We start from the raw sequence: 25,197 nt of genomic DNA on the forward strand, positions 1-25,197 counted from the left end.
GGGAGCCGGGAGCTGGGAGCTGGGAGCTGGGAGCCGGGGACACAACCCAGGGCTCCCGCTCGTGCGGCAGGAACCCAGCTGCTGCCTCCAGGGTCTGTGTCGGAAGAAGCCGGAGTCAGGAGCCAGCGCTGAGAATCAGCCCCGGTCTCCCGGGCGGGACGAAGGCCTCGCTGCCGGGCCGGACGCCCACCCTGGAGCCCTCCCTTGAGGGCTGTCTCTGCTGTGTCCTTGGGAATTTGTTTCTACTGGAGTCAGCCTCGGGGAATGGCATCTTGCTAAGAAATTGTCCGCCTCCCCTTTCGAATACATTTGCCTAGAGATGTGCAAAGTAGCCTCTCTTTTCCGGTGGGGGTGACAGCCGGAGCCATGCTCGGAGGCGGAGACGCTCTGGCCGTCTCCAGGCAGCCCAAAAGTCGAGCCTCGTGATCCGCTGGTGCATTCTGCCGACTCGGATAGCGCTGGGATCCCTGGCGGCCCAGAGGTGCCGGATCCCCTGCATACCACTTGGGGACGGATGTGGTGGGACTGCTGCCTTCTGGTCTGCCCTGAGACATCCCACGTGTGCCCCCTTCACTTCCTCGGAGGGGAAGGCCCGAGCTGCCCCCTGTGACCCTTCGGGGTGGGCAGCGGCCTCCAGCCTTGTAGAGTCCATTCCTGGATCCTTCAAGCTCTGGGGCCACAGCCCTCGGGAAAGCTGATGGCAGCTGCAGCTCCTGCATCGCCCGTCCCCGGTGCCCGTCCCCGCCTCCCCCGCCGTGTGCATTTCACGCCACGTCTTGGGAGCCTTCCGTGTTTCAACCGAGGAGCACCTGCTCGGGACCCTGCAGGGGTAATGAAAACCAGTGCTTTCAGCAACACACTGAATGCTGGTTTTGTGCCAGGCCAAGCGGGTGTGGAGAGATGAATTAGCTGTGGTCCCTGCCCTTTTCTGCCCCGCCCCCCAGGCCATTATGGCACACAGCCTGGTAAACAAATAGGGACAAATGAGGTGCTGTGATACAATATCTGTTTTTTTTTTTTTTTTTTTTTTTTTTTTTTGTGCTTTCTAAAAATAGAGGCCTAGAGTAAGCAAGCAGGTTCGCTAAACACACGCGGCTTTCAGAGACGTTGCCGTCTGTGTGGAGTTAAGGACGGGCCTCCGTAAGCCTGCTTTGGGCAAATAATGTCTCCAGGTGCAGCTGGAAAGGTGAAGTGGGGCTCGCGTAGGGAGGCAGAGGAGAGGGGACTGAAGTGGGCTCCGGCGTTCTTCACCGCGGAACGCAGCGCGTGCTGGTTCCCGGGTGGAAGGCGGCCTAGGTTGGGATGGGAGCAGCCGCTCTGAACACCTTTGGCCGTGTCGTCAGCTTGGTTCCCCAAGCTCGCTGGCCCTGCAAGGCGGCCCGTTCAGTCAATCTGGAGAAGGCAGCCTGGGCGGTGTCTATGTCTCAGTGCTGCCTCGGCGCCACCCTCTCCCCGGCTGCACCCTGGCCGATGTTTAGCCTCTTTGGGGGTGAGTTCACTTGGCTGGGAGTCATGCCTTAGGAAGTGGGGGTAGGACAGGGCACTTGGGGTCCCCCACGCTCTACAGTGCACAGCCAGAAGGTGCCCTGCACCCAGGCAGAGCCAGTCCCGTGACGCTCGCTCCCTGTGTCACTGTGGGCTTGCTGCTCCCCTGACGGGATCATCCTCATTATAACCCTTCCAGAAAACTGAGAGATGAACAAAGAGGATGCGAAAGGGGTCCCGCTGCTCTCTCTCTCTCTTTCCCCATCCTGGTGGAGGCCACTGCTTCCCGCCACCTCACTGGCTCAGCAAGTCAGAGCACCAGGTCTGAAATCAGGGAATCTTGGCTGAACGTGCTTCCTCTGCTCCCTTCTACTTGGCTGACCTTGGCTGAGCAGAGGTGCCTGGCATGTAGCAAACACACGGCACGTATTTGCCGAACAGATGGATGAGAAGTTGCGCCGTTCCTTTGCCGTGTGCCGCGGGACGGGTGATTTGGTTTTCTGGACTTGCGTTTTCTCATCTGTAAAATGGGACCAGTGAAGACGGCGTCCATTGCTCAGGCGCACGTGACATTCCCGGGAGGCCATGTGATTCAGGCACGGGTAGTGGGGGTGACGTGGACGTGCGGTGCCAATGGCCATGGCAGCCAGCTCTGAGAACCCCAACCCCCCTGAATTTCTGCAGGCTCTGCTTGCTTATAGGACAGGGTCTTGGTCTTGGTCTCTGCTGGGTCCCGGACCTTAAGAGAGGCTGGGCGGGGAGTGAAGGCGTGTGCTGGCTGGTGGGTTGGCAGGGTAGGTTGGTGGCGGGCTAGAGTCCGCCCAGCAGCAAGTTGTCTGACTCCTGTGCCTGTTCCCGTCTGCAGAAGCTCTCCTCTGCCCCTCCCTCCTAGAACTGGGCTGGCTGCAAAAGCGTCCTCCGTTGTCCAGGTTCCATGGTTGGGAGGTTCCCTGGGGCTGCCTCTCCCCAGGATGCAGGGTCTCCCCAGGTGCCGTGTCCTGGCCCCATGGGACTGCCTGAGCCATGGCCAGGAAAGCACAGCCCTGAAAATGCACTGGGAGGGAGGGGGTGCTGTGGCCCCTCCCACAGGGGACTTCCTCCTCCCTCCCTCCCCAGCACAGGAAATAGCCACAGGCTCTGGCTAAACCCAGCTTCCCTGGGTTGATTCGAGGTTCGGTTTTTGCTGATTGTTCTCAAACTGAGCTCAGGGAGTCAATCAATGGGGGAGTGGCCCTGGGGTCCTTCCTGGGCTGGCCCAGGAGCTGTCTGCCTGCTTACCTGGAGCAGAGCCGGGTGGAGGAACTGCCTTTGACTCTCCCCCTGAACTTGTGAACTTCCCCCAAATATGCAAAAAGACAGTGCTGTGCCCTGATGAGCCCTGGTCACCCAGCTCCAGCAAGACATCTTCCTCCCTCCCTTCCAGCCCACATGTGCTGCCCACCCCACCTCTGGTTACTCTGAATCGAATTCCAGATGGCATGATATTTTGTTAATAGTCTGCCTGTCTCTCGAAGATAAGGATTCTTGAGAAAAAGCCAATGCTGTTATTCCAACTGAAATGACTCAATAACAGAGCCAGCGACCGGGTTTCTGGCTGCTCTCACAACTGGTGTTTCACACGCATTTGTCTGAACCGAGATGCAAGTGAGAGTCGTCTGCTGTGTGTGGTCAGACTGACCGCTGTGTCTCTCCCGTCTCCGAGAACCCCACCGGTCCCTGTTCTTGGCGAGCTCTTGCTGAAGACACGGGCCATCCGGGTCTTGCCAGGTGGATCCCGGTGGTGTCTTCTTAACCTGTCCCTCTGTCCCCGGTTTCTCTGCAGGGCCCCTTGTTTTTTCTTTCTGCCCCCCGCAAAAAGCAAGCAAGCCAGGGGAGACCGTAGGCTGCTTTACCCGAGTTGGCACGTGGGGCTCCTCTCGACCTTTTAATCTGCGGATTTGTGAAAGCACATTTTCCTTCGTGGGCCTGGTGAGTTCATAAAGTGCATTTGGAGAAGCGGCCCTTCCCGTGCGAATGTCCATGGAGCCGCGCTGGGGTGAGCTTTCTGGAGGGAAGAACGCGGCCCGCAGAGCTGGGATTTGCCAGAGTCCTTATGAAAACAGACCTGCTAGGGCCTGCCTGCCGAGGGGGGCAGGGCCCCCAGGTCCCGGTGCCTGCAGAATTCTGTGACAGCCCGCCCGCGGGAAGGGGCTGTGGATGCGAGTGCTCCCCAGAAGGGGGGCTGCAGGTCCGGGACATTGGCTGTGTTGTGCTGGACGGGGGGGAACGTCTTAATGGCCAGGGGCTGCCAGCACCCCTCACCCCCCTGCACGTGCGCCCACCCCCAGGAACCTGGCACAGAAGTGAAAGCTCCTGGAGAAAAGTGTAGATGAAGGCCCCAGCAGGTGTGGAGGTTAATCTCCGCCCAGGCCAGGGCTGCCTGGGCCGCCCCCTCCGAGGGGAAGCCTGCACTTGGTTCCGAAGTTGACCGAACGAACGCAGCCTGGCGCTGGGCTCTGCAGGCCACAGGGGGACGCCCGCAGGGGAGGCTGGTGTCAGGGTGACCAGGGCTCCTGGCTGGGGCTCTTAGGGGATGAGGGAAGGGGCTGCTCTGGCCAGTGTGACAGCAAGGCCGTCTGAAACCTATTTCTGGCTCATTCTTCTGACCAGCTCTTTCCTTCTGCTTTTGGGGGGAAGCCAGCTGGATCCTGCTGTCATGCGCTATACAGACACAGGCTCCTGCATTATAAGTCCGGCCTCGAGGGGCTGTCTGGAGAGACGGCAGGCTGGTTGGATCAGGCTTGTGGTGTGTTCCTGACATGAGCTACTACGCGGTAATAAGATGGAAACGGCTGCTGCACCTGCTGAGGCTGAGTCGCTGACTTACTGTTGAGCAAAAGCAGTACCACGCGCCCGGCTTGCAGAATTGTGTTTGTGTGATGGTCAAGGTCACTCAGGTTCAGCCTGTGGGGAGAGGAGTCCGGCAAGTGGTGGCTCCTGGGTGGGGTCACGTGGGAGCCCAGCAGGGGGCTGGGAACGTTGTGTGTCCCAAGTTGTGTTTCCCCACAAAAAAGCAGGCGACGGACATGAAGCGCTGCTGCATTGTGTTGTGCACAAGTGATGCCTCTTTTTTTTTTTTTTTTAAACATATATTTATTTACTTGAAAGGCAGAGGGAGGGAGGGGTCCTCCATCTGCTGGTTCACTCCCCAGATGTCCACAACAGTGGAGCTGGGCTGACCCAAAGCCAGGAGCCAGGAGCTTCTTCTGGGTCTCCATGGGGGTACAGGGGCCCGAGCACTTGGGCCGTCTTCCACTGCTTTCCCAGGCCATGGCAGAGAGCTGGATAGGAAGAGGAGCAGCTGGGACTGGAACTGGCACCCATATGGGATGCCGGCACTGTAGGTGGTGGCTTTACCTGCTTTACCACAGTGCCGGCCTCGACGCCTGGGTTTGAATCCCAGCTTTGCCCCTATTTTTGTCATCTTGGGAGTGTCTGCACCCCATGCCTCAGTTTCTCTGGGTGTAGCACAGAGATGTTGGAGACAGCCCTCTTGCCTGAGAGAGGCAGTGCACGCAAAAGCTGGTGGCACAGGGACCGTCACCAGGTGGAGTGAATAAAAACAGGTGGAGCAGTCTGGGGTTCTGCAAGGCAGGAGGGCCCCACGAGACGGCCTCAGCCCAGCGACGGGAGGTTCCCTCTAGGCAGACGAGGCTGCGTCTACCGGAAGCCCCAGCCCCACTGCCTCCATCTCCAAGGTGACCTTGAGGCCTGTGGGTTGCAGGTTGCATGCGTCTCCCCTACCTCCCACGTCAGCGTGTGGGCGCGAATGTTTTTGCACAGGGCGCTGCCAGCAGCCCGTCTGTAAGGCTCATTGCTTGTGGATCATCCGGGGCCTGTGTCCCCGGCGCCTGGCCTCACGGCGGCTGATTTGGGCAGGGCGACTGAGCCCTGCTTTTGAGCGTGTCTGGAGGAAGCAGACAGCGGTCTTTGCTGGGACAGGGTCAGCAGAGACCGGAGCATTCAAGGTGGCCTTGTCCAGGGCTCTCGCGTGGCCAAGCCAGGATGGCGAGCGCCCCACCTCGTCTTCCTGGCACTTGTGTGCCTGATTTATCCGGGAGGAATTTCTCGGCATGCAGGCGCTGTGCCCGCGTGTGTCACCTCTGAGTGGAGGGCGGGCCAGCCCGCGTCTCTGTCGTTAGTGGTGTCCCTGATTCATTGGTGGGGAATCCTGTTCTCACAGCGCCCGTGTGCGTGATGTGCGTGACGCTGTGTCTGCGGGGCCTCGGGGGCGCTTTGAAACTATGGCTGGGTGGAAGGCGGTCTTGTGGCTTCGTAGAGAGAGAGTCTGTCCTGTGGGCTGTGCAAGCCGCCAGAGGAGAAAGCGGCCCGCCCACCCCGTCCGGTGTGCGGTCCCTGCAGCCCCTCTCTTTGGCTGCAGATCTGCGGGGCCAGGTGGTGGCATCCTGAGCGTTGCCATGGCGACAGACTGTGATGTCTCAAGCCCAGGACCTGGAACTCATAGCACCTCTGGCCGTGAGCTCATGGCGTGAGGGGCTGGCTGACCACCTTGGACAGGGATGGGCCTTGGCTCCATGGCTCCATGACCTGTCCGAGGGGCATCTGTTTCCAGGCCTTGCCCTGCCATCTCTTTTCCCAGCATTCAAACCTGAAGGCACCAGTTAACTTTGCCGCCCCGGTGTAAGTAGCCCTGCTGGGTTTCTATTTTGGTCACTCTATTCTGCTTCCCGAAAATTCCACCCGCCTGCACTTCTCATTGGAGAAGATGTTCTCTCGCTGTTCCCGTTTTCAAAAGTGATCTGTCGGCGGCTGCTTCAGACTTGGCTGTGTGAGCGTCTGTGAGGGCGGGCGGCAGGCCTGCGGGAGGAGAAGGCGCTGGCAGAGACCACCGCGCCGGCCCGTGTGCGATTTTAAAATAATCCTTGACTCAGTTCTGGGGCAAACGGAGGGATTGGGAACATTCCAGAAGGAAGGAGCCAGCGTCTGCGGTTGTCGGGGGTGACCTGCGTCCTGGGTGAAAGGTGCGGCTCCAGCCGTCCCTGCGTGGGAGTTGAAGTGTCAGCTCTAGGAGAGAGCCCCTTGCGTGAGAAGCGGGGCTCAGCGGGGCTCAGCGGGGCTCAGCGGTGGCTGGGGGGGGGGGGGCAGGGAGCAGGTTGTCCGAGCCTGAGTCCCGGCTCTGCCACTCAGAAGCCCTGCGACCTCGCTGAACCTCCCTCCTGCGGTTCTGGGAGACAAGTGCAGGAACGCGGGGCAGATGAGCAGAGTGAGTGGTGTAGACGGGCGAGGTCAGACCACGGTCTCCTGCTGCGTCACTCATACCTTAGTAGGGTTCGGTGGATGTGCTCCCCAGGAGCCTGCAGGAGAAGTGCAAAAGGTGGAAGGAGGGCGCGTGGCTGCGTGGTCTCCCCATTCCCTGTGCTTGTTTCCTTGAAGATTTATTGATTTATTTGAAAGGCGGAGTTACAGGGAGAGAGAGACAGAGAGAGAGATTGATTGATCAATTGATCTTCCATCCAAATGGCCACAATGGTTAAGGCTGGACCAGGCAGAAGCTAACAGCCTGGAGCTCTGTCCAGGGCTCCCACGTGGGTGCCGGGGCCCAGGCACTGGGCCATCTTCTGCTGCTTTCCCAGGCGCATCAGCAGGGAGCTGGATCAGAAGTGGGGCAGCCGGGACGCGAACCAGCACTCCTGAGGAATGAGCAGCGGCTTAACCCACTGCGCCACACATTTTCTGTGGGCCCATAGAACTGGAGTGAAAAAGAGTTATTGAAATGCTGACCAGGTCCTTTTCTTCTTCCATAGCGGGCGAAAGGCAGAATTTTCACTTAAAGATCATTCTGTCAGTAATAGTGCCAGCAGTGACCCAGGAGGCCCCGGGAAGTGAGACTGCTGTGTGCTGTGGGCTTTTTGTGGGTTGAATGAATCCTCGGGTCGGTGTCATCACCGACAGCATCCGCCCCGCCCCCACGCGACACCAGGCTGTGGAGTTTCCCCAGGTCCTATGGCCGGGGGTGGGGTCTGCTGTACCGGGCTCGCCTCCCTCCGCTGATGGAGCCCTCTGCATAGGGGGCCTGGGCCAGCCTCCCCCGCAGTGTTTTCCTGCGCTCTCTGAGCGTGGCCAGAGAGCTCCTTCAACACTCAGGGGACCTAAACAGGCACCGCCCCCCAGATCCTGATGAAAGGAGGGTGGTGGCAGTGACACCCCTGGAGGCTGCGTGGGGACGGCCTGGTTACCTGCTGGGGCCGTCTCTCTATTGTTCCAGGTTTGTTGCAGTTGTGGGTGGTGCTGGCAGTGGTCTCTGGGCTTCTGCCGCACACTGGCCGTGCGTGCTGGGCAAGGCTGACAAGCGTAGCACTGTGGGTCTCATTTGGTGTTAGGGCTAGGGCTAGGGCTAGGGCTAGGGTTCTAGCCAGGAGTCTGGAGTTCCAACTGGATCTCCTACGTAGGTGCAGGGGCTAAAGCACGTGGGCCATCTTCCATTGCCTTCCCAGGTGCATTAGCAGGGAGCTGGATCAGAAGTGGAGCAGCCAGGGCTCAAACAGCACTCATATGGGATTCTAGCACCGCAGGTGGCAGCTTCACCTGCTATGCCACAGCTCCAGCCCCCACTCCTTTCTAACATTTGCTCTTCCGTCTCCCACCTCCTGGCTCTGACGCAGCAGACCCCGTGTGGCCATGGTAGAGCTGTCTGTCTTGAGTGTGGCGGGGGTAGCAAGCATGTTTAACACGAGGTGGGAGTCCTCAGATCCCGCGTCTGTACAGTGAGTGATGCCTCAATACCGAAGGCCCCCAGGGCGGGGGCAGTGAGCCCCGGCTCCGTGCCAGGGCCAGCCGCTGTGGCTCACTTGAATTTAGCACCTTTTATTTTTTCTTCTATTTCTACCCTACCTTCTATTTAGAGAGGTGACACTGATTTTCCATTTGTGGTAGTGGTGTCAAGTTTCCTTGCAAAATAAAAAAGAGATTCATGTGAGTGAATGTCAATAGAAATATTAAGTAAATAATATTGACTGTTGGTGCAGGGCCAGCACAAGGACAGTGCAGGTGGTCAGGAAGGGAACTTTCTGGAAGCCCTCCTGAGACAGTTGTGGGGTTCTCAGCTGAAAGTGGCTTCACCCAGCGCCGCGTGGACGCGGCGGCAACTGCGACAGAGCCGGCTCTCTGCGAGGTGGCGGAGACAGGGAATCCCACCTACTGAGGGAGCGTTTTACCGGCATGCTGTTCGGGAGTCTGCTGCCCGGTGCCCGGGACTGAGTGAAATGACAGTGATTCATTGCTTCCAGCTCCTCTGCTTGCCGCACAGCAAGGTCTTAGGGAAAGAGAGAGACGCTGCGGGCTTGATGGGAAGCAGCGTAAAAGCCTTAAATCCTTTTAAGCTCAGCAAAGCCAGGCTTTCTGTTCTCAGGCCTGCTGGGCTGCGGGAGCCTTTGTGGCTGCATTCCCCGGCCGTGCCCGTCGGCCCCGGGGCCTGCTCCCCATAACACGCAATGCGGTGTTTCTGATAAGGCTGGGGTTTTTGCCAAGAGACTTTGGGTGCCTGGTTCTGCTGGGTCACGGGGCAGTGGACACTCAGAATGCTGTCAGGCGTGGATTTGCTGTGGATCTCTTCCTAGATTAAAAGTTGATTCTCTGTGACCCACTGGGAAGGAGTGTGGCTGCGTGTGTGTGTGTGTGTGTGTGTGTGCGTGCGCGCGTGGGCACAAGTTCAAGTCCAAGTTGACATTGTCAGCTTCACAAGATCTCCAGGCCCCAGCGACTAACCTCAAGAGATTTTCAGAGGCAGGAGCAAGCCAGGGGTCTGATCCAGTCCCTGCCGAGGACTGGGGTGGGTGGGGACTTTTCCAAAGCCACACGGCTGGTTAGTGGTGGAGGAGGACCAGGGTCTCAATTTCCTGCTTTGTAAACCAGAGTTTCATTACCACATTATCAGGTTACGTCACTCCCACCACCACTTACAAAGTGGAATAGCGTCTTTGGGGAATTACGTTTCGCTGCATAGTCCAGAAGTCAGGCAGGCTCCTGTCTGCCGTGCGCGGTCCCCTCCCTGGAGGGGTAGTCACCGGGACCGGGACCTGGCAGAGACCATGACAGCCGCGTGCCGTGTGCACAGAGCCCTCTCGCCTGGTTGTACACTGCGTGCTGTGTGCGTCTCGCTTTCTCCTTTAAAACCAAACCTCAGCATTGCTGGTCTCCGCGCAGCGGGCGCTTTCCAAGCCTTTTTGTGGCCGTGTGAACACAGCAGCAGCAGCTTGCCAGTCGCTGTAGGTGGACTCGAGGTTGTTTGCAGTCTTGGGGGCTCACGGAGGGCTGCAGGGATCGGTCTCGAGTGCTCCCTTCTGCACGGTGAGCGGCAGGAGCGGTGTCTGGGCGTGGCCGAGCTGGCTCCCAGGGCGCGTGTGTTTTAGATGTAGACGGACGGTGCCCAGTCACCCTCCCTGGAGATTCTGCTCATCCACTTTTAGGCTCAGGTCTCAGTGTGAGTGGGGGTGGAGCCGTTGAGGCAGAGGCCACAGGAGGTGCAAAGGCCCCGAGGCAGGAAGGAACCTGGTGCTTTCCAAAAGTTTAGAGTCCAGAGGAGGGAGAGGTGAGAGAGTAGAGAGAGGCAAGGCTGGACAAGCAAGCAGGACCCGGCAGGGCTGAGCCAGTGGAGGAGGTCCTTTATCTTCACTGGGTGAGCTGTAGGAAGCCAGTTTTGGGGTTTTCTCCTGAAGCGGGGCACTGTGTGGCTCCCACCTGGTCAGCTGAGCTGGACAGAGAGGACACGAGGAGGTGGAAGCCTGCCCGAGTGGTCCCAGACCCCCCTGAGACAGGAACGGGTCGCGAGGCCTCAGGAAGAGGCTGTGGGTCTGGCCCGTCAGGCCCTCAGTCATGACTTTGACTTGCTCATTCGCTCGGCCTCTGCTGATGGAGGGCCTGTGAGTGCCAGGCACTGTGGCAGGTACTTGGCAGACAATGCTGAACCGCGAGAGCCGCGATCCGAGCCCGGGAGTGCAGTCACTGACTTGCATAAAGGGCCGGGGAGCGAGCGTTTGCCTCTCCTGTCGCAGCTACGGCTCTGCTGCAGGGGTGCAGCTGCAGCCACAGAGCCTGGGGGAACAAACAGGTGTGGCTGTGTGCCAACAAAACTTACTGACAAACGCGGTCCGCAGGGTGGACTGGGGGCTCCTGGGCCGTGGTTTGCCTTGTCTGGCGTAGCAGGCTGAGATTCAGCAGGGGTGAGTGTAGGGAGGACAGGAGGGTGGGGACGAGCGTGGTGACGGCTGGCTGAGCAGGTGCATGGCAGCCGGCAGGAAGTAGCCGCAGGAAGAGCCTGGAGCCTGGGAGGAAGATTCCAGGCGGAGGGCGGGGCGCACTCCAGGACACTGGGGCTGGGGGAGCAGGCAGGGTAGCAGAGGTGCGGCGTGGCCTCTGGGGACAGGTGGGGGTCTTGGGACGGAGGTCTTGCCGACTCCTACGTCCTATATGAAGAGGAAGTTTCTGTGGTGGATTTTGAAAGTGGACATTTTCAGAGGTGGCTGCTTGGGGACCGTGACGCAGGGGGCAAGTGTGGAAATGGATGGACCCAGGGTGATTGATGGTGACAGTGACACTCCAGGTGGCTCAGAGCGGGGTGGACTCATCGGACAGGGGCAGACATGTTTCGGTTTGGTGACAGAGCAGCGAGGATGTGCAGCTGGGTGGGACAAGAGCCCAGCTGAGCCCTGCGGCTGATGGAGAGAGCAGGGTCACCGCAGAGTGGGGCTGTGGAGACACAGTCAGGTGACGAGTGCCGGGAGCGGACACTCGGTCCCCCGCAGCCCCGTGCACCCGAACGCGTGCAGGCTTCGCAGGACGGCCGTCCACCGAGGCAGGGTCGGGCGTGGGGGGTGGGCTCTGTGCGGGGGCTGGTGGCCATGTCCTTAGGCGGGTGGCGTGGAGCAGTGCACATGAGCAGCGTCCTCCAGTGCTCGGTCCTGCTGAGCTGGCAGCACAAGCCCGAGGTGGACGCCCACTGAGACGACAAAGCGACACCACTGCTTTGCTGGTCTGGGGGCCTCTGTCACCTGGCCCTGCTTTCTGGGGGCCGAGTGACCCCCAGGCAGGACTTCCAAACATGCTCATTCTGTGTCTGTGGGTGAATCTCTTTCCTGCCTGGGGCCTCGGTCCCCTCATCTGTGAAATGGCACAGCTGGGGCGCAGGTTGGGGCGAGGGTGGGGTCGCTCGTGCTCAGGCGTGAGCCTCTGTAGTTCACGTCCAGTGCCACACAGGACACTGCGGCCAGTGCAGCGTCCCTCGGGGTTCCGCAGCTGTCTTGTACTTGTAGAGTAGGAGATGAGTGTGTTTCGGGGTCATGACCCACTGGTGGGCTAGGAGACTGATTTGCGGGTCGTGACCAGCGTTGGCACCGGGCAGCCCGGGCAGCAGGGCTGTCAATGTGTCCTGCATCGTGGTGGGGGGGTGGGGAGTGAGTAGTGTTCCAGGCGCGGGAGTTTGGGAGTGCCGTCTGCACTGTGAGGTCAGCCATGCGTCTTCTCAGAGTTGCGTTTGAGCCAGAGTGGGGAGGTCCTAGCCCAACTCGTCCTCGGAGCCCGGCCTGCGGGGCGTGGTCCAGGTGGGCGTCAGTTCTCCTTGGTCTCTGTCATTGGGAGACCTCGGGGGCCGCCAAGGCACCCATGCTTTCCTCGTGGTGAGGGGCGGACGCTTGTAGCTCGGGGGTCGGCGCGGTGGGGACGGAAGGACAGAGACAGGGGACGAAAGCCGACCTGTGACGGCTCTGCCTCGGGAGTGCTGTTTGAGAGGCTTAAAGAGACCCCTCCCCCTTCTCTTTCCAGAAGAACCGAGTGCACATAAGGCCGGCAGCCCACCCTCCGGACTCGAATACCCCGTTGATGTCTTGGACTGCGGCCTCAAGCCGTACAGCCCCCTCGCCAGTCTCTCTGGCGAGCCCCCTGGCCGGTTCGCAGAGCCGGATAGGGTAGGGCCCCAGAACTTTCTGAGCCCAGCCCAGCCAGCGAGGGCCTCGGGCCCGAGCCCTCGGATCGAGATCACTCCATCCCACGAACTGATGCAGGCAGGGGGTTCCCTCCGCGCGAGAGACGCCGCCGGCCTTCTGCCAGAGCAGCCGCTGGTGGGGGCGGCCGCCGGCCCGAGGTTCACCTTGCCCGTGCCTGGCTTCGAGGGCTACCGCGAGCCGCTTTGCTTGAGCCCTGCGAGCAGCGGCTCATCCGCCAGCTTCATTTCCGACACCTTCTCCCCCTACACCTCGCCCTGCGTCTCGCCCAATAACGGCGGCGGGCCGGACGACCTGTGTCCCCACTTTCAAAACATCCCTACCCATTATTCCCCCAGAACGTCGCCAATAATGTCACCTCGAGCCAGCCTCGCCGAGGACAGCTGCCTGGGCCGCCACTCGCCCGCACCCCGTCCGGCCTCCCGCTCCTCATCGCCTGGTGCCAAGAGGAGGCATTCGTGCGCCGAGGCCGCGGCTGCCCCGCTGCCCGGAGCCTCGCCCCAGCGCTCCCGGAGCCCCTCGCCGCAGCCCCGGGACGACGGCGCCCCCGCGGGCTACCCCCCCACGGCCGGCTCTGCCGTCCTCATGGATGCCCTGAGCAGCCTCGCCGGGGACGCGCCTTGCGGGGTTCCCCCGAAGATGTGGAAGACCAGCCCTGACCCGTCGCCCGTGTCCACCGCCCAGGCCAAGGCCGGCCTGCCCCGCCACATCTACCCGGCCATGGAGTTCCTGGGGCCCTGTGAGCAGGAGGAGAGGAGGAACTCGGCGCCCGAGTCCATCTTGCTGGTGCCGCCCACCTGGCCCAAGCAGCTGGTGCCTGCCATCCCCATCTGCAGGTGAGTGGGGCCTGGGAAGCCACAAGTGTGTGCCTGTTTTTTTAATTTATTTATTTATTTATTTATTTATTTGAGAGGCAGAGTTACAGAGAGAGAGAGAAAGGTCTTCCATCTGCTGGTTCACTCCCCATATGGCTGCAATGGCCGGAGCTGGGCTGAACCAGAGCCAGGAGAGCCAGGAGCTTCTTCCAGGTCTCCCACGTGGGTGCAGGGGCCCAGGCACTTGGGCCATCTTCTACTGCTTTCCCAGGCCACAGCAGAGAGCTGGATCGGAAGTGGAGCAGCTGGGACTGGAACCTGCACCCCTATGGGATGCCGGTGCTGCAGGCAGAGGCTTAGCCTACTACGTCACAGTGCCGGCCCCTCGTGGTTGGTCTTAGGAGACCGTTTTCTGGTGCTCAGCATGGAATTTCATCAGATACTCTGGATGTAAGCCCGGCTTTGCCATCTGTAGCCTGAGAGGGCAGTTGACTGCTCCCAGCTGCACTTTGCTCGCCTGTAAGATGGGTATCGCGAGTGTTCCTGACCCAGTCGATCGATGCACTTGCTCATATGACCCCTCACATCCTTTCAGTCACTCAGCAAGCATGCAGGAGGCACCCACTGTGTGCAGCTTCTGTGATAGATACTGGGGAGCTCGTGGTGAGCTCAACAGGTCAAGCTTTTGGCTGCCAGGGAGCTGACGTCCCGGGGTGCGTGAGTCAAGCCTTCCTAAGTGACTGCCTTCTTGGTGTTTGTTGGCACGTCAGTGCTGTGCCTGGGATTTGGAGGCCCTAGACAGTCTGCAGCCCGTGAGCCACAGTCTCCCCGGAGCTTAAAACCTGGGCAAGTTGAGCAGACGCGTGTAGGCAGCAGCAGGTGGGCTGCCGGGTGTCTCAGGACTGCCGCTGCTGCCGTCAGTCTTGCGCTGTGCCCGTGCAGACATTGCTAATCAATCCGGACTCTCTCATTAAGCACCGTTTTTTGATGCCAGGCCCAGGCAGGCCTCACTCATTTTTACCAAGCCTCTCTCTGGCTTTGGTTCACTTCCAGGGTAGCGGTAGTCCCTGCCTGGTGGCGTTACTTTCAGGGATTAGGAGAAATCTGCCAACTCTGAGTACAAAGCAGGATCTCAGGAAAGGAGTGGCCGCCGTTGCGATCGGGGAGCCGCTCTGCAATGGGCTGCCTCCTGGCGAGCCCTGTCTGGGGAGACGGAGCTCGCGGTCGCTGGGGCCGTGCTGGCCACCACGGTCAGGGTGTCGCTGAGTGATGCGCTGTGCCTGTCATTTCATGAATGCCCTTGCCAGCCCGGCTCGCTGTTTCCTACGTTCATTTTGGTGACAGGAAGGGGCTGTGCAGAGGCAGGAGCAGGTCCTCCGCCCCCTGTTCTGCCAGGAGGGGCGCTGGGGACCTGCGCCGTCGCCCTTCATCCGTGCGTCACCGTCTCCTCCTCCACCCTGTCCCTGTGTATTTCAAGCAGGTGAAAGCAAACACGTACACAGTGGGGTTGTGCTGCGTTTGTCTGAGACTTGGTTGCTTATAAAACCCTTCCTGCTCCGGCAGCCTGAGCTCCATCCGAATGCGAGCATCCTTTAGTCTCTGGCAGGTGCCAGTCAGTGAGTTTGCAGGAATTTTCTGTAAGGTGGAGAGAGCAGGCGTTTGGGGAAGCCTCATGTCCCCGCTCAGCGCAGGTATGGGCATGACTCCGCGGGGGGCTGGGTTCAGGTGCAGAGTTGGACGCTGGCTTCCATGGCTCCGTTCTTTTTATTTATTTGAAAGTCACAGTTGCCAGGGGGAGAGGGAGAGAGAGCAAGTGAGCACTTGATCTTCCATCTGTTGGTTCACCTCCCAGATGACCACAATGGCTAGAGCTGGACCAGACCGAGGCAAGTAGCTTCATCCGGGTCTTCCATGTGGGTGGCAGGGGCCCAAGCACTTGGGCCATCTTCCATTGGTTTCTTAGGTGATGGCGCCATTCTTTTTTTTTTTTTTTAATATTTATTTATTTGAAAGTCAGAGTTACATAGAGAGAGAGAAGGAGAGGTAGAGAGAGAGAGAGAGAGAGAGGTCTTACATCCACTGGTTCACTCCCCAAGTGGCCACAACAGCCAGAGCTGCGCCAGTTTGAAGCCAGGAGCCAGGAGCTTCTTCTGGGTCTCCCACGTCGGGGTGGGGGCCCAAGGACTTGGGCCATCTTCTGCTGCCTTCCCAGGCCATAGCAGAGACCTGGATTGGAAGTGGAGCAGCTGGGACTCGAACCCCATGTGGGATGCCGGCACTGCAGGCAGTGGCTTTACCCACAATGCACCGCCTCCAGGCTCAGACTCTTTTATGAGTCTTGTTTTCAGACTTAAAAATTGTACCTTGCATACGTGGAGCAAATAAGAGTGTTTGACACTGAGGCGCTGGCTGCAGGCAGAATCCCGAAGGCCACGTGGCACAGAGTCCGAGGTAGAATTAGAGGCCCCTGGGTGCTCAGAGACTGGAGCGGAGACGGGCGTCAGGCAGCAGAGAGGCCCAGGTGAGTGAGGAGATGGAGCTGCCTCCGTGGTGACGGCTGCGCAGTACCAGGCCCAGCCGATCACGGCTGCTCCCGGCGGCTCTGAGCCAAGGGAGAGAGGACACTTGGATTAATAACTTCTGCCACTTGTGACCGATGGGGACAAGGTGACGCAACCCCATGCACTCGCAGCTGCAAGGCGACTCTGACTACACAGGGCTTCCTTGAAATGAAGCCGATCACTCACTCACACGTTCTCTGCAGTGTCCGTCTGCCCGCCCGCACGTCCGTCTACCCACCAGTGAGAGAATTTCTTAGGGCGTTTTAAGTACATGAGTGGGATAAGAGGCAGTGTGGAGGTGTGAGAGGCGCCCTTAGCGTGGAGCTGGGGGGGCGAGTTGAATCTTGTTTTGCTCTGTGATTTGGGGGTGTGGCTCCGAGACACAGAAGGGGTGGTGTAGGCCTCAGTCAGTTCTTCAATGGCAAAATTCCAGACCCACATCAAGTCCCTGTCCTATTTTTTTTTTTTTTTGACAGGCAGAGTGGACAGTGAGAGAGAGAGACAGAGAGAAAGGTCTTCCTTTTGCCGTTGGTTCACCCTCCAATGGCCACTGCGGCCAGCATGCTGCAGCCAGTGCACCGTGCTGATCCGAAGCCAGGAGCCAGGTGCTTCTCCTGGTCTCCCATGCGGGTGCAGGGCCCAAGTTCTTGGGCCATCCTCCACTGCACTCCCTGGCCACAGCAGAGAGCTGGCCTGGAAGAGGGGCAACCGGGACAGAATCTGGCACCCCGACCAGGACTAGAACCCGGGGTGCCGGCGCCGCAGGCAGAGGATTAGCCAATTGAGCTGTGGTACCAGCCCGTCCCTGTCCTATGTGCTGGGTAGTGTTGAGACCCTGAAACCCAATGCCTGTCCCCAAAGACTGACAGCTTCAGACGTGCAGGTGGATACATCTGACACCATGGCTAAGTCAGGTAGTGATAGGAAATCTGTTTGAAATAGACAATATGTTGCAGGAAAAAGTAACTCTAGTTCATATTTCTTGGGTACTTATTGTACTCGGCTCGTTCACCCAGGGAGGCAGAGGCATTTGCTCAGTCACCCAGGTGGGTGGACCTGGAGCTTGAACTTGGGTGTAACTCCAGTTATTGTAGTGATGTGTGCTTGTCACTTAACACGAGGAGGTCTGAGAGATTGGTCTTGCCTGTATCCAAATCAGACATCTCTCTGTGGTTAAATGTTCAGCACTTGACCTGCTAAGTAGTGATTGTGACTAGAAGTGGCCTTTCCCCAAAATGTGCTGCAAATCAATAAATATTATTTGAAAGAGAGACAAATGCAGAGATCTTCCATCCACTGGTTCCCAAATGCCCACAACAGTGGGGGCTGGGCCAGGCTTACAAGAGGAGCCCGGCAGTCAATTCAGGTCTCCCCCCTGGGTGGTGGGGACTCACGTACTTGAGCCATCACCTGCTACCCACCAGGGTGTGCACTAACAGGTAGCTGGAATTGGAAGCTGACCATGGACTCGATCCCACTGCTCTAATACAGAGGTAGGTGTCCCAAGAGCATCTTACCTGCTGTCTCACATAGACTTTTAATGAGGTTTTAGATGTAGAGCCAAGAGCTGTACTGGCCCGCAGATGCGGTCTGGTCCACTTGCCAGGTGGTGATGGGGGGCTGTGGAGGAGAGAATAAAGTTCTTCCTTGAAGCTGCATGGCAGGTTTGTGACACCTGTGGGCCCCTTGCTTTCCAGCTCAGCCCCACGTTGCTTCTCCCATACTTGCTCCTGTGGAAGAGGAAACATCCTTGTTTTTGAGAGCTGGGAGGTGATGGTGTTGGAAGCATGCTATAACTAACACAGATTGAAAGAGGCATCATTGATTGAGATGTGGGTCACATTAGCCAGATGGAAGAGAGAGCAAAGATCTCTGAGAATGTGTGACTCCTGAACGCCCATCATCTCGTTCTTACGTCCACTGGATGCGATTTCAGAAAAGGGGCCGTTTACATTTATTGTACAGGCTGATGGGTTCTGGTTTGTTGTACACATCACTGACTGCATTTCCTCCTTCAGCATCCCAGTGACTGCGTCTCTCCCTCCTCTGGAGTGGCCACTCTCCAGCCAGTCTGGCTCCTATGAGCTACGGATTGAGGTGCAGCCCAAGCCACACCACCGGGCCCACTATGAGACGGAGGGCAGCCGAGGGGCCGTCAAAGCTCCAACTGGAGGCCACCCCGTGGTTCAGGTAAGGACTTGAGCTCTTCTCCTTTTGTGTGCTGTGTCTGTGGTTAGGTGACTACTTCTGCCAAGCTGGCCAAGCTGTCACATGCCGGGCTGTGGTGAGTGTCTCGGCTTCTCCCTGCTCTGAGGGAGGGGCCCCTTGAGCTTGAATTGTACCAGAAATGCGTGCAGCTGCTCAGAGACCAGAGGAGAAAGTCTTCCTGGCTGGACAAAGGCAGACGTGGGACTGCTGGGCAGGGTCTCCTTCCCCTGTCTGGCCATGGAGGAGCCCCGGGGTTGTGCAGAGCTTTCTGTGTTCACGGGTTTCCGAAGCCATAATTTCAGTTTCAGGCAAGAGATCATTGAGGGAAAACAGGAGGCTCTTGTAAAACAGAAAAATAAGTTAAAACTGCACGTGGCCACCTGAAATAACTGTTATAAGCACGCCGTTGTCTTTTTCCTACTCACCCACAGGGCAGCCTCCACCACTACACATCTGAATACTTGTAGTTTGCACTCAGCTTTTTTAAAAGATGTTTACTTTATACCCTGAGCGTTTCCTCCTGTTTTTTCTTAATATCTTTTATATCTATGGCTTTTGGTTTAACCTCAGTTTTTTTTTTTTTTAATAAGTAGAGAGGTGTACTTTTTTCCCCTCCAGATTAGAGTTGAAGTAGCTTTTTTTTTTTTTTTTTTTTTTTAAGATTTACTTATTTATTTGAAAGTCAATGACACAGAAAGAGAGGGGAAAGAGAGAGGTCCTCTATCTGCTGATTCACTCTCCAAATGGGTGCAATGGCTGGAGCTGGGCCGATCTGAAATCAGGAGCTTCTTCTGGGTCTCCCATGCAGGTGTAGGGGCTCAGGACTTTGGCCATCTTCCACTGCTTTCCTAGGCCATAGCAGAGAGATGGATCAGAAGTAGAACAGCTGGGACCCAAACCAGCAACCATTTGGGATGCTGACACTGCAGGCAGCAGTTTTACTTGCAAGGCCACAGCACTCGCTCCCTGAAGTAGTTTTCTTAATTGTGTAGTAATCTGAACCAGCCAACCTGAACCTTCAATGTCATGAAGTTAATGCAGCTTTTTGCCTTTAAGTGAAAGTATTCTATGAGACGAACAGGTTCTTAGTCCCCAGTGTGCCTCAGAACTGCCTTCAGTGATTCTTAATGATGCAAATTCTTGAACATTTCCCAGACAACTTAATTAGAAACCACATAACCTGAATAGACCCTAAACCAAGCAACAAAACAAAAATCCCCGAGCCCACAAACCGCCACAGTTGTTTTGCTGTCTCCCCAGTGGAGGACATCTGTGATAACATTGGGGCTTTGAGAAACCTGAGACGTGGCTCTTTCTAAATCCCACCCTGCAGCCACGTTGGACTCTGCGGCTCTTCATTGGTATATATTTTTTTCTTGACCATGGGTCACTTTCTCCTTTCTTGGCTGTCTTGTGATTGTCGGCTGTATTCTGACATTGTGGAGATGGTGCAGAGACACTGCGTTGTGTTACCTTCTTCTACAGGCGGGTCAGTTATGGGCTGGGCACTGTGAGCTCATATTGATTCTATGTGTAGATCCCTGGAAAGCCATGCACATCTACACCTTGCTGGGGCTCAGCCTTTGAGCGCTCTTAGCCATGTCTCGGGTTGGGGATTGGTTCTAGGCCCTACCCAGGCAGATTTGGGGTAGCCCTTACTCTAAGACAGGTGCCTGTTGCTCTCACATGCGTGTTTTAGTACTTTGGCACTGTAGGTACTTTCCCCCTCTGTGCCAGCCCTGCTCTGTTCCAGTCTCTGCCATGCGTTAGCCTTCCTCTGTGCTCACACAGCCCCCTCCCCACCTTGGCCCCGGACTGGAGGCTCCCTGAGCGCCTTTCTCCTCTCTGATGCCTGCCTGGCCCTACCGATTCCAGCTGCTTCCGCGGCCTGGTGTGCTAAACTCTACCTCCTGTGCTCAGCAGGACCACCACGCTGTGCTGATGCCCCACTCCCTGCGTGTGGAAGGGAAGCTGTCCCGAGGCAGTGAGCTGCTGTGACCCTGGGCTCACCTCTTGTGCTTTCTTTCCCTCAGGGACTGGTCTTAACGTTGCCTGCTGTCCAATGTCAGAAACCAGTTGCCTTGCGTGCTTCTGTTCTTAGAGTTATTGGGGTGGGAGGGTGGTCTGTTACCAGTTACTTGTCACACCCGTACTTGGCTTCTTGTGGCAGGGTCACCAAGCGTGGTCAGTCCTGGCTTGGAGGGTGCTGTGAGACTGCATGTTGGAATCAGAATTTTTACAGGAAGAGAGAGAAAGTTTTTCAAAGCAGGTTAGAGAAAGGGGCTGCTTGAAGAGCCCCCCAGATATGGTGTGAAGCCTCAGAGAACTGGACTTGAGGATCAGCAGGTGCACCCGCTCTGCAGCTGTTTGTGGAGCACCTGCTGCGTCTGTGCCGTGCAGTGCCTGCAATGCCGAGAAGCAAGTAGGAAAAAGAATGAAGTTACAGCCTCTTGTGCACAGAGCACATGGTTTACTAAACAGCCCTGCAGACAGGAGAGCGACAGCTGTGGCAAGTGATGTGAAGAAGTGTCTGGTACTCGCGAAACAGAGGAGTTGGGGGAGGAACATCAGCTAAGATTTCTCCGAGGAAGAGCCTGGGGCTGAGGGTGGATGAGAGGGGCCGGCATGTGCAAATGCCCGGGGGCAGAGGAACATGAAGAACTGAGGGGAGACAGGAAGGGGAGAGACGTGGGGAGGGGCCAGAGGATGTAGGACCTGAGTGGCCGTGGGACAGTTGGGCTTCTATTCTGGAGACGTGAGACACGGGAAAGAAGCGTGTCTGATTGAGCCTGTGACAAAACCCCATTCCAGCTGCTCCGGGGTGGGGAGAGGCCAGGCGGGGTGTCTCAGAGCCCCTGGGATAGGTGGCGTTGTCTTCCCGGGTTCTCGGCCAGGAAAGCCAAGTTACCCTGAAAGAGTCAGAGGGAGGGGGAGAGATCTCCCGTCTGCTGGCTCACTCCCCAGTTGGCCACAGTGGCCAGTGCCAGGCCAAGCCAGAGCCAGGAGCCAGGAGCTTCATCCAGGTCTCCCACGTGGGTACAGGGGCCCAGGTCTCCCATGTAGGTGCAGGGGCCCAAGCACTTGGGCCATCCGCTTTTCCAGGCCATAGCAGAGAGCTGGATCGGAAGTGGAGCAGCTGGGACTTGAACCGGCGCCCATATGGGATGCCGGTGTTGCAGTTGGTGGCCTTACCCACTACGCCACAGCGCCAACCCCAGGAAAGCCAGTTTTTTAAAAAAAGGAAGTGCTTTGAGAAACAGAGTGGCGATGTGGAGATGACTGCTGCTGTCGGCCGGGCCGGGGGGCAGCAGCCTCAGCGGCCGGCCGGCCTCGCTGCGCCGCCGAGCCTCGCCCCAGCCCTGCCGTCTCCACAGCTGCTGCTATTTTGGGCCCCACCGCAGCTGCTTCTCCCCTCCCCAGGCTGGGGCCCCGCCCTTCTCTTTTTTCTTCGCCGAACTGTAGAGCTTCGGGTTTTTTTTTTTTCGTGCTCAGTGGTTTCGAGTTGCTCTTTATATAAAAAGGAAATGAATACAAGATCATTTCATTCGCTCTCCTTTGATATAAAATTAAAGATCTGAAAACATGCATGCTCAGCTGTTTTCTCTCTCTCTACATTTTTTTTTTTTTTGATTGTCACTTGATCTTAGAAGAAAGTTTGTTGCAAACCTTAAATGCTCTCGGTCTCATGACTCATTCCTGTAGGGACTGCTTGTGGAGGTCCCACGGGGCACGGGCACAGGGCCCCTGCTAGGGGTGACAGACCCCCACCCTGATGGAGTTCAGCAGCTGCCCCCAGTGGAAGGGAGGGCAGGGTGGCTAGTGAGCCCGTGCTGGCCATGGAGGCCAGATGAGGGCGGCCTGGAATACATGTGTGGGCTCACAGCTGGAGTCGGGAGACGTGATGGCTGATTAAGGAGCTTATCCATTGGATTTACAATTTGGGGGTTACAGATCCTACATGACAAACCATTCTGAGAGGTGGTACTTGGAAGTTCTACCTTATACTGAGGGGGCGGCTCATTAGCTGGGCCTTGGAGCAGGTGCGAGGTGGTGGGAGCATCCTGTGTACTGGGCACAGCATGTGCAAAGGCCCTGTGGTGGGAAGAACTTGATGTGTGTCTGAGTTACTGCGGGGTGGCCAGTGTCGTTCAAGTTCAGCTTGGCAGGCTCAGGCAGAGCAGGGCTCAGGAGCCACGTGAGGAGCCAGGATTTTATTCCAGTGCGGAGAGGGGAGGGATGGACTTTGAGTAGGGAAACAGTTCTGAGATCACACCAGCTTCTCCCTGGGGACTGGATTAGAGGCGTTAGGGAGGAAGGAGGGAAGTTAGGCTGTGGCAAGGCTGGTGAATGACCCAAGGCTGCTGTTGGAGGCAGAAGGCAGCAGTGGGAGGCCGGGAGGCAGCTGCGCGGCTGGCTCACCAGCAGGTGGAGGGAGAAGACGTACAGGAGAAAGAGCGCCTTGGGCGAACGCGCGGAGCTAGTGAGCGGCGGAGAGAGCAGGAGGGGCTTGTGAGCCACCCGGCAGAAGGGTCACGCGGGCAGCTGCAGATCCGAGCCTGGAGCTGGCACAAAGCTTGGCACCTTGTCACCCTCAGGCCTAGGGGGGCCGTCGCCGAGGGCCGAGGGCAGCCCCTCGCGAGGCCCTGCGGCCCACACCTGCAGGAGCAGCCTGTCCCCTCTGTGGGTTGAGGGCGGAGCCAGGAAGAAGTGGACACAAAGGGCCCCGGGGACAAGCCTGTGGGCTTCGGGCTGGGAAGGGAAATGGCTGGGGCGGCCAAATGCCGGGGAGCGATAGTGAGTTGGGGGGCGTGGCCAGGGAGCGATAGCGGGTGATGGGGGCGTGGCAGAGAGCACAGGCGCCTGGCCCCGGGAGGCGGTCACTCTTGGGTCCCCGCAGGCTGTGTCCTGGGGTCTGTGGGTGCAGCTCCGGTGCTGCCTGGCTGGACGCTTGTTTTCCCGAGAGCAGCCAGGACAGCTGGGTCTGCGTCTCCCACTGGGCCATCACCTGCCGCCTCCCAGGCCGTCCGGTGGCGGGAAGCTGGAATCGGGCGCGGAGCTGGACTCAGACCCAGGTGCTGGGATTTCTGTGTGCCGTCCACACTGGGTCCAGGCTGCCCTCGCTCAGGGCCCGTGAGCTCTGGAGCACCGCCGGGGCTCCCCTGGGGGAGTCGGGGTGTCTCAGCGCACCTGCCGGACCCTGGACTGCAGGCCTCAGAGAGAGGGAGCCGCTGGGCTCCTCTTGACAGGGCGGGGGCCCTGGGCCTACAACTGCATTTCCTGGCGGCCACGTGAGGTTGAGATGCCAGCTTAGGGGGTGGCGCAGCACCTGCAGCAGCAGGGGCCTTGTGTCCTTGCTGGCCGCCTCCGAGTCCCTGCACCCACTCCCGCAGAGAGCTGCCCGGGCGAGCCCTTGTCCCATTTGTGCATCCTCGTAGGGGCATTTTGCTGCATCTCTGGGACCTGTTTGCAAAGGGAAGAATAATCCAAGGGCATGCTTTCAGCTAGAGGAGCCACAGCGTGACTCACTCCGAAGAGAACATTCTGGATCGTCCAGCTGTTCAGACAGATGCACAGACGACGGGGGTTTTCCTCCAGGAGGGATTCCTCAGGGGTGCAGAAGCTGGGTTCTGTTTCATCCTGGGTTTCTCAGGGCGAGGGGTGGGGGCCGTGCCTGCGTGTCCAGGTAGCCCCGGCCGGGGCAGGCTGGGAGAGGCTCCCAGCGTTCATCTCCTAAAGCAGGTCACAGAGCAGCACTGTTCTGTCGCCGCCCGTGACTCAGCGCTGAGCGAGGGAGGAGAGCAGCCGGCCAGAGTTTTCTGCTCCCAGGCGGGGCGCAGCCGTGGCCGTGAGCAGGGCGCCGGCGTCCACTTGGCCAGCAGCCACTGCAGTCCCTGTTGTGCGTTGAAGGCAGGAAGCGGGTCTCGCTGATGTGGTTTTGCCTTCGACCGGGGCTGGCGTGCTGGCGTGCTGGCGACTCTGGCAGGCTCAGCGAGGAGTGGAGTGGAGTGGAGTGGAGTGGAGTGGAGTGGGGAGGGGAGAGGAGAGGAAGGGAGAGGGGGAGGAGGAGGAGGAGGGGGACGGGGGAGCAGCAGAGTGATCTGAGCGGGTTCATTGGTTCACCGCTTCATTGATTCATTTCCCAAGCACCTGCCGGGTGCTGGGAGCAGCCCTGCGACCCCTTGACACTGGCATTCTGGCTGGAGGGAGAGACGCGATACGGCTCGTGCGTGGGAGAATTGCAGACGGGTTGGACGTGTGGTTAGGTCCTGTTGGGGGAAAACCCACGGTTGTGAGGAGTGGGCCTGGCAGGGCAGGCCCCCCCGGGGAGGTTTCCTCTAGGCAAAGCAGAGGGCAGTGGGGGCCTGGGGCAGGGGCTCCGGGCCAGGGGGTAGCCAGGGTAGAGGAAAGGGGCTGGTGTGTGGGGCTGCCCCTGGGAGGGGCAGGATGAGCCCTGGCTGCACTGGGGGCGTGTTTTGCGAGTGGGGCAGGCTGGGGTCTCTGAGAGATCCCTAAGCAGGTGCCCCACATAAGGTGGGCGTGTAGCTTTCGGAGGCCGGGGCCCTGTGGGTACCCGCTGAGCCTCCTCCTGTTCGGGGAGTAGGGCTCGTTTTAGGAGCAACCTGCTTCGGCCCTTTCATGTGCAGGAGGCAGGGGTGGAGTGGGGACCCTCGACTCGAGGAGGTGCCGTTCTCGCCACCGTCCTCACCGTCCGCTCCCTGGCCACACCAGGCTCTTGCTGATTTAACTCAGAAGCCTGTGGAAGGGTGGAATCCAGCCCAAGTGTGACCTGCAGCCTGGGGTGCTGGCCCCCAAGGGCGTGCAGGTGGGGAGGAGGAGAGGGGGCTCCCAGGGTGGGGCTGGTGTAGGGAGTGCATGCCCACTCACAGTCATACCAGGCACTTGGGGACTGCACCCCAGGAGACAGACTGTCCTGAGCAAGCCTCGGGGACACGTTCCTGCAAACGCCAGCCGGAACCTCCGAGAGAGAACCGGACATCGAGGCAGAAACCGCGTATTTCCGGCAACCGACGGTAGCATAGCCGGGGTCGTGGAAAAGTCCGGGAAGTGTGCGTGACGGCAAAGCGAGGCACAGGTTCAAAAACGTCTTTCACCGAGTAAGCCTAGCGTCTCATC

General features: G+C 58.7%; 1 protein-coding gene across 5 annotated transcripts in view; it reads left to right on the forward strand.

Moving 5' to 3' along the window:
* The window catches only part of NFATC2 (nuclear factor of activated T cells 2), a 138,279-nt gene that overhangs the window by 23,503 nt on the left and 89,579 nt on the right, over positions 1-25,197 (forward strand). For 3 of the 5 annotated variants that reach the window (XM_008250420.5, XM_051832680.3, XM_051832679.3), the window contains exons 2-3: positions 12,301-13,315; positions 17,874-18,045. In XM_008250420.5, the coding sequence (XP_008248642.1) occupies positions 12,301-13,315; positions 17,874-18,045 (1,187 nt within the window). The remainder of the gene's footprint in view (positions 1-12,300; positions 13,316-17,873; positions 18,046-25,197) is intronic. The other 2 variants (XM_008250423.5, XM_008250422.5) reach the window with 1 other exon arrangement.

This window comes from Oryctolagus cuniculus, chromosome 11 (genome assembly GCF_051225735.1).
Source record: "Oryctolagus cuniculus isolate XC-2025 breed Fujian yellow rabbit chromosome 11, ASM5122573v1, whole genome shotgun sequence".
Classification (NCBI taxonomy): domain Eukaryota; kingdom Metazoa; phylum Chordata; class Mammalia; order Lagomorpha; family Leporidae; genus Oryctolagus; species Oryctolagus cuniculus.